The 8,398-nt window shown below is 39.4% G+C and overlaps 1 protein-coding gene across 6 annotated transcripts in view; it reads left to right on the top strand.

Annotated features, from left to right (window-relative positions):
- Nucleotides 1-8,398, top strand: part of MYO1B (myosin IB) — a 98,771-nt gene that overhangs the window by 57,561 nt on the left and 32,812 nt on the right. For all 6 annotated transcript variants that reach the window (XM_017728722.1, XM_017728714.1, XM_008630068.2 and 3 more), the window contains exons 12-13: nt 221-307; nt 612-677. In XM_017728722.1, the coding sequence (XP_017584211.1) occupies nt 221-307; nt 612-677 (153 nt within the window). The remainder of the gene's footprint in view (nt 1-220; nt 308-611; nt 678-8,398) is intronic.

Here is an 8,398-nt window from a genome sequence, read left to right as displayed (position 1 = left end):
CCGCCCAGCCCCTGGCCAGGAGGGCAGAGGGGAGCACCAGCAAGGTGCTGCTGCTGAAGTGTCTGGCAGCCCTGGTCTGGCTCCTGTGCCTGCTTGGGCAGAGCCAGTGCTCCTTGTGCTGGTTTACCTCAGTTTGTAGCACCTTTAAGACATGTCAGCAGCAGGAAAATGTTTGGTTAAGCCCAGCATTTATAACATTTTTCTTCTTTCTTCTGTTTAGGCTTATTATGCCCGTGATGCTCTGGCTAAGAATTTATACAGTCGCCTGTTCTCCTGGCTTGTTACCAGGATCAATGAGAGCATTAAGGTATTGTTGCTTTGTGCTTGTAAAGAAATCAATAGAAATCCTTTAAATTAAAGTGGACAGTAAAACCGTATTTTCCAATTTCATTTTTCCTGGCTGTTCACTGCTACACACAAATAACTGTATCACAGCTCAACAAATTGCTTTCTGCCATGTTCTTAAGCTTATAAAAATATTCACATTAAGTGTATTTTGGGAAACCACACTTAACATTTTAGTTTGCAGTATTTGACAGCCTACATTCATTTTCTTGAGTCCCAAGTATGCAATGTATAGATGACTGACTCAATGTTTAATTTTGTTTAAGGCACAAACAAAAGTGAGAAAGAAGGTGATGGGAGTGCTGGACATCTATGGCTTTGAAATTTTTGAGGTAAGACCTATATAATGGTAACCATTTAGTGAGAGAGCTGTTATTAAAGCTTAACAGAGTTGTTCATGAATTCATAATCAGAACACATGTAATTTGACTCAAGTGTGTGTTTCCTGACAAAAAAAAACCACAGTAAGCCAAAGAGAGATGTCTTAACATGTCTGGCAGTTGAAACAAGAAAGTATGAAAGTCAAACTTGTGTTTTTACACCATAGATAAATAAATATTTATGATGGATAAACTAAATATATTTTGTTGTGACATACATTCTGAGCATAGGAGAAACTCTGGCACTGTCATTTCTGCCCTGAGGCATTTTGTGGATGTCTTTGAACAAGCTGTGTATCCTGAGAGGAGAAAAAAAACCAACAAACCCAACAAAAACTATGCATTTTTTTCCTGTCAAAATTAAACAAGGACTTATATTGCATTTCATCTCAATTCACTTAGATAAATACTCTGTACTTATTCCTAGCTAAAGATCTGTGGCTCACTGCTGTTTGTTTACAATAGTATTTTTAGACTGGTAGTATTTTGAAACAAAACAATCAATTAGGAGTTTTTAATTGGGTTAGAGAGCACCAGGGACAGGGCATTTTCATAAATCTTGTTCTGACAGTTTTTGTTAAGAGATTTATAGATCTTGGTTGGAATCTGTATGTGTTTAAACTAGAAACTCATCTGTGGAGAAAAAATCAGTAGAAAACATGTAATCCTGACCCACTTCCCTATATCCCTCTTAGAAATATGGGATGTTTAAACTGTGTAGAAAATGTGAATAATCCAGAAGAGAGTAATTGTTCACGTGAGGGTGGTGTAAGTTTCATTTCAGAGGCAAAACATCCAACTATGTGCAAATCAGAATACCTCTATGCAGAGGAAAAGGCAAGCTGGGAGTTGCCTCAAGGGCTGACTGAGTGAGGTTGTGTTGTTTGCATTAAACATAAGAGCATATTTATGAAAATATCATGCTAGAGGTCAGGTGGCTGAAGGGGGATCTTGGTGCCAGATCTCTTTAGAGCTGGTGCTTGGAGTAGCTTTTAGGAAGCTTGGGCACTGGAATGGTGCTGCTGGCATCCTCAGGCAGGACTCTTGTTTTCTCTAGCTGCTCTGTGTTTGATTAGGTTAGACATGCACAGGGAGGTGGGAGACAGAAGCTTGCACCAGCACACAAAGCCAGCTGAGGGATTTGTGGGATGGTGTTCCAGAGGCAAGGCTGTTTCTCGCATGTAATTTTCATCTTTTATACATTCACCATCTTAGAAGGTCGTAAGTAAGTGGCTGAGTGAAGGAGAAAAATGAAAAAACAGGGCTCTTTTCACTTACCTGTCATACTGCATTATGGTGTAGCTTTCTCAAAAGCTGCAAACCCAAAAGCTTTAGAGTAATGTGGGTAGCTATTGTTCACTCCTTTAAATGCCGAGTGTTTGTTTTTCTGGAAAAGGTGGGAAAGGTTTTGCCTTGTGACTTGAGGATCAAATTCATCAGTACATTCATACAAGGCGTGACTCTCTCATGAGTTAAGAGCTGAGGTGAGAATAGTAGCCAAGCAGCTCAGTTCAGCATCACAGAAATAACTGAATTATTGTTTAAAGTTAATTATATTAAAGCAACTAATCAATAAAAAAAATTTTGACGCTGTACAGCAACATAAGTCAAGGAAAATTTAATAATGTCTTAAGCTTTATAATATAAGAAATACAGTGGAATTTGGGGTGTTTTGCTGTGTGGTACATTTGTAAACATGATTGCTAAATGTGCAAAATATTAGTTGAGGTATAGTTAATGACAGTAACATACCCATCTAATTATAAGTTACTTAAAACCTGTGACTAAAAATGTGCAGTTCCCTCTTGAACCTAATTCTTAAGCCAGATTTCGATTTTCACATCTGTTCCTGGAAGTTAGAACTAATGTCAGCTCTGCAAATAGTGTTGGTTGGCAAAAATGCACTTGAAAGACTTCATCTCTAAACTTGTGCATTTTAAATGTGCAAGCTGTTTGATGTGCTGAGGGTAGAAAGGCCCAACATTAATCAAGTTTCTGCTCAGGAATTAGGTAAGTTTATCATTAGTGAGTGGTCTTTTACCTGAAGTGGCCCTGTACCCTGGAGACAGAACGTATCAAAACCCACAGGAGGTGCAGCAGGAGTGTTTATTACACTGCAACAATACTTACACAGGAAGCTCAGTATCACTGGAATAAGTAGCAAGGAGTGTGTTTACTGAAGAGTGTTTTTTACATTTAAAATTTTTTTTCCTTTGTTTTAGAGGTTTCCTTTATTTTTGGTTTCATAATGGGCAGGGCACAATATTTCTCAGGCCTTATTTCTCTTCAGCATGATTCTTTAAATCATCCTACAGTTCCTTGTGTAAGATTAGTGAATACAGAAATCCAGATTTACCATTCTGAAAGATCCTACACTTCACCTTCTTGATGACAATAGCAGTCCTGTTCTATTATACATAAATTGAAGCTTTTAAATGAGATTTTTTTCATCTATTTTTGAAAGATTAATTCATTTACTGCTCACTGTGGTTTCTGCAATTTTCTGTAATCTAAACTGAAGTTAATTTACAAGGATTACTGGAGTTTTCCTGGAAATTGACAGAGAAAAAAATAACCAGAGTATTGATGCTGCTGGCATATACTTTTTGGGATTTGGGTTTTGCTAGGATATTTATCAAATACAGACCCCATTTTTCAGACAAACGCAAAAACCATCCAAGAAAGTAGATATAAGGACTTGGCTGTCTAAAAATTCAGATTAAGGAATTTAAATCTATCAATAATCCTCAGCCTCTGTGCGTTTGGCAGATGTCAGCAGCAAGCTTGGCTACGCAATCCACAAAATAGGTGCTGTAAAGCTGTGTTTATTTTTGAATCCTGCCATGCCTTTTGTGGTAAGCCAAATGCTGTGACTGAATGTTTGCAAAGCAAAACGCTGAAATTTTGGGTGGCTCTGTGTGAATTGTCTGTGGGCAAGGATTTAGGGACTAGGATTAGCGTGGAAGTGCAGGCTGGAGGGCTGGGCTGGTTGTGTAACTGTGCTGCTGGAGTTTGGGCAGTGGACCGAAGCCTGACACTAATTGCTCCGAGTATGTTTATCCACATTTTTGAGCAGCTGCGTGCATAGTCAGTGTGCAGTCTAGACTGTGATTTGAGATGGGGTAGGGATGATGGCTGGTGGCACTGGGATTTTTAGAATCAGCTTGATTCCAGGCTTCCTGGGGTAGGTTTGGGGCTGTTCCCATTTTATTCCATGTTTGATGATGTATTTTTGGGCAGAGTGTTGGGGCGGGGTTGTGGAAGGGTGGGGTTTGTGAACAAGAAGTGAAGGTTGTAGGAGGCAGATGAGGGGGGCCTGCCAAGGCTCAGCAGAGATGAGCAGAAGGCTCTCTCCGTTTGCTTTGGATCTTGAGTTTCCTGTTGTGTACATTTCCTATGGAGACAAGAGCTAGGGTGTGTGAAAATGAGTGTTGTGGAGCAGGAGTGAGTATTTCATCCTGCCCAGCCCTTCAGAGATAGAAATGTCTGTCTTTAAGCTAGCTGGCTTAAAGGCTTTATTCTGAGTATTCAGGCTCCACTCTGCAGCTGGTCCTTATGATGAAGTTAATGATTTGGAGTGCAGTTTTATGAAAGTTAATGCTGCCAAACAAGGCTTATTGTTGAAATTTGCCAGGCCTTGGGAAGGCAGTGTGAGTGCTTTCTGCTCAGTCCCTTGGTGGAGCAGTTTGTTCCGTGTGTTTTAGCCTGGCAAGAAACTGGGATGCAGCGGCGATACAGCTGCAGAGAGGGACTGTTTGCATTTGGTTGACCTCAGGTGATGTAACTGCCTTGTCTTTGGGGACAGCATCTGACCAACTCCTTTTGCTCCAGGTACACAAGAACATGCAAAAACATGGCAGAATCCACCACTTTCTCTGTAAAACCCACCAGTAAATAAAAATATCCCCAGTAAAGCAGCTAAACAAGCCACCCAGCAGTAAAACCAGGTCCATTTCTCACAGTCTGTGAGAAATGCATTTTGATAGCACTTCATTTCATTTAAGGCAATTAACTTGTGTGTAGAAGTCTCTTGAGATGACAGAAGGAAGCTTGGTCATGCTGCATGTACTAAGTAAGCTGTCATCTGGACGATGATAGAATGACAATATCTCTGTTGAGGGAATATGTTAGAAATACGAAGAATGCATTTTCTTCATATTAACAAGTTCATAATTGTGTTAATTGTCTGTTTTTAGAGGGAGGTAATCAAATAAAGAGCAGTAATCACTGAAAATGCCTTTCTGAGATGTTTTAAGGTATGAAAGAATAGGGGAGGTATTTCCATTTTCACCATAAACCTGTACAACAGCTTGGTCCAGTTGCTGACTGGTTGCTTTGCCTTCTTCTATCCTGTTGATTACATGAAGGACATTACAGTTTCAGAGCATACTGAGCTCTGAGAGATTGCTCCTGGATCAGTGTTTTTCCCCCACCCCCCCAAGGATTATTTAACAGGAGAAGGATCTAGTTATTTGCTAGCAGGATGACATATTAGACGCAAAAAAAAAAAATTCTAAGGAGGAAGTTGACTTATCAGGATCTTATTTTATCTTTTTTTTTTTCTTTTAAAGAATCTGGGAACCTTTTCTTCATGTCTTGACTTTGGCTCTAACTCAGCCATGGATATCTGTTGTTTTGTTATTTGCCTTAATCTCCAGATCATAACTTGCAGCTGCTTTTTCTAGGCTGTCTACCTTGCAACAGATTTCCTTTTTGAAATTGTTCAACCCTTTGCTAATGCCCAGAAGTTTAGCCTACACTGGCAAGCAGCAGTGCCAAAATGTGTGTACCCAGCCCTCTGTGCCTTCTGGCAAAGCCTGGTCTACTGGGAAAGAGGAGAACTGAATTTTAATCTGTAATCGATCAACTACCTCTGCTGGCAAGTGTTATGCAAGAGAGGAGCTTTACAGAGAAGGACTCTTGGTTGGACTCCTAGGTGCCAGGGAGGTTTTAAAATACTGTTAAAGCAATCATTTCCTTAAGTGATAGGATGCTCAAAGCAGAGGTGCATCCCAGGAAGTTAATCACCATTTAATTAATCGCATAATAACGTAAGTATTTAGAGAGGCTTATTTTGCAACATGCGGGTTTATGAAGTAAATCCCGTTGGCTGGCTGTTTGCAAGAGGAAATACTTGAAATTCTGGAGCAAAAATACACAAATGCTCTGCTTCAGGTTGTGAGAATAATGTTTTGCCCTACAGCAGCTATTTCTGTCTTAGTAGAGGAATGGCTCTGATAACACAGTAGGTTCTTGCCTGTTTGTAATTCCTGTTGTTCCAGGGCTGTGGTTTATCAGGTTGAGTTTGTTGAAGTGATAGTACCTGGGTTTTGCCATGAGCCACACATGCACTGGATTCACTGTAGTTTCTTGCCCTTTTAATTCCAAATTTGGTTCAGACCTGTGTGCCTGGGCAGCACAACTGGGAGCAAGATGGATTTCAGGGTGTGTGGTTCTCTACCTGGCACACAGTAAGGGCTGGAGTTGGTTGAGCTACACAAATATGGAAAATGGATAATCCCCAAAGCTTTGGCATAGGTCTGTCTTGCTTCCATGAGGTACACAGAAACATGGTTTGATTACATACAGTGGAATATTTATAATTAAAAGATGTGCTTCTCTGGTTCTTTGCCTATGGAGATATTTACACAAAAGCCCAGAGCAGTCTAGTTTACAGGAAATAAAGCTTGATTGCTCAAATGTTTGTATATGTAAACAGAAAAGAAAGGGATAAATATTGATAACATGCCTTTACTAAATTTGCAAAAAATTTTGAAAAATTGTTACAGCTGAGTCACGTTATAACTGGGTCATTGCTGTCTGAGATTAAAATAGTATCTTTTTTCATTTTCTTTAAATGCAGTTTGCTGATTTTAATTTCCTAGCATTTATATTCCTTAGTTTCATCTCATAAACTCGTATGCTTGTGTGGTCATACATAAAACCCCCTATCCCCAGACACCACAGTAGCATATAAATTGAATTTGCTGCTTGGTTTCACCCTTCATTCCACCATTCATCTCAGTGAAGTGAGTATGTTGGTCTTTTATCATCATTAGTTTTGCCATCTGGCTTTTTCTCTAGGGACCCCTACTTGGGGTCACCTGCTTATGTTAGGAGGTGGTCAGAGACTTCTGATGCCTGGAGCTGTGTTGATATTTAAGATAACTTACCTTCTGGGGCTATTTGTGATAGAGCAGAAGTATCAGTCTCTGTATGTCTTTTTCCCTTCTCACACTGATGTAAAAGTTCATTTTCATTACATCAGTCCTGTTGATTTCAACAGTCTCATGACTTGAAATGTTTAGGTTTTCTTTTAAAAGATGCTTTTCCTTTAAATACATCTCATGTATTATTTTAGCTGTATGTGTTCATATAATATATTTGAAGAAGTGTTGCTGGACACCTTTTTGCAGTGTGGTTGCAGACTGAGCAACGTGTACATTTTTGAATTGGCCCTGAACAAGAATGGTGTGATGAAAGATTAAGAAGGAAGAGGAGATATTGAGAAACACCTACAAAGGTGTGACATTGATGATATACCTGAGTCTGTGGGTTTGGATCCACAACATCTGGTTAATCTGGGGGAAAGAGGGGAGAGGACACAAAAAATGGAACACCTAAAGTTAGACTTTGTTAGGCAAGTGGACGGTAAGAATCTATTCCTGCCTGCTAGTATGGAAATGAAACGCGGTTTTCAGTTTTAAGCAGGTATCTTAGTTGCTGTGTAATCTTTGGAAATCATTGGAAATGGGGTACTCAAAAGTGAATTTGAGTTCTGTGTGAGGAGAGAAGGTTAGAAGGTATATAACACTGATAGGAAAATGTCCTGTTTTAGATATTTTCTGTTCATAAATCTAATGGAGGCATTTCTGCCGGAGACCAGTAAGAGATTTTTAGCCTACTTTTTTTGACAAAGATATTTGTGTCTGTTTCCCATTGGCATTTTACTGGTATAAAAATGTCTAAAATCAGGAACCACCATATATGTTTTTTTCAGATGATTCCACGGAATCTTTCAAAGAAGTTAGGTAAAATATTAAGGAACAAAGAATATTTTCTGGAGGACTTTTAAGCACCTGCATGTAATAGCTGTGGCCCACAGATAGAACTTTATAGCTAGTTTATGTAATCACTTTATTTTTGCGTGGAGAACAATTTTTTTGGAGTTCAAAATGTGCTATTCATGAAATACGACCCTCATGACCAGTAGTTTGAAGGTTGATAAAGAATGAAGCTGTTTGAGCAAGACACCATTATTTGTGAAGCGGGAAACATGGTGAAGTAGGCTTTGATTTTTTTCAGTGAATTTTTCTACTCCTCTGAATTTAGTGTTGCATCTGATAAAAGATTCAGAGGATAAGCTGAGGGTGGTTGGTTGAGCTGTATCTATAACTTCAACATGACTTTAAGCCTATCTCAGGTGACATTCTGTTTTCCTAGCACCTTTATTTAATTTGAGAGACTGTGTGGTTTTATATTCCCTGAAGGTTTTATTTTGTATTCCACAGTGCTTTCAAAGGCATAGTTAGAAAGCTGCTGTTAAAATGCAGGGATTTAAGTGATGCCTTCGACATTAAAAGTAGCAGAATTACAGCCTGGAAGAGAAGGTGACACCTTGAGAAGATATGGTCTTCATTTCTCTCCCCCTGCCCCCCCCCCCCCCCCACTCT

This window comes from Corvus brachyrhynchos, unplaced genomic scaffold (assembly GCF_000691975.1).
Source record: "Corvus brachyrhynchos isolate BGI_N302 unplaced genomic scaffold, ASM69197v1 scaffold370, whole genome shotgun sequence".
Taxonomy (NCBI): Eukaryota; Metazoa; Chordata; class Aves; order Passeriformes; family Corvidae; genus Corvus; species Corvus brachyrhynchos.
This window is presented reverse-complemented; position numbering and strand designations above follow the sequence as displayed.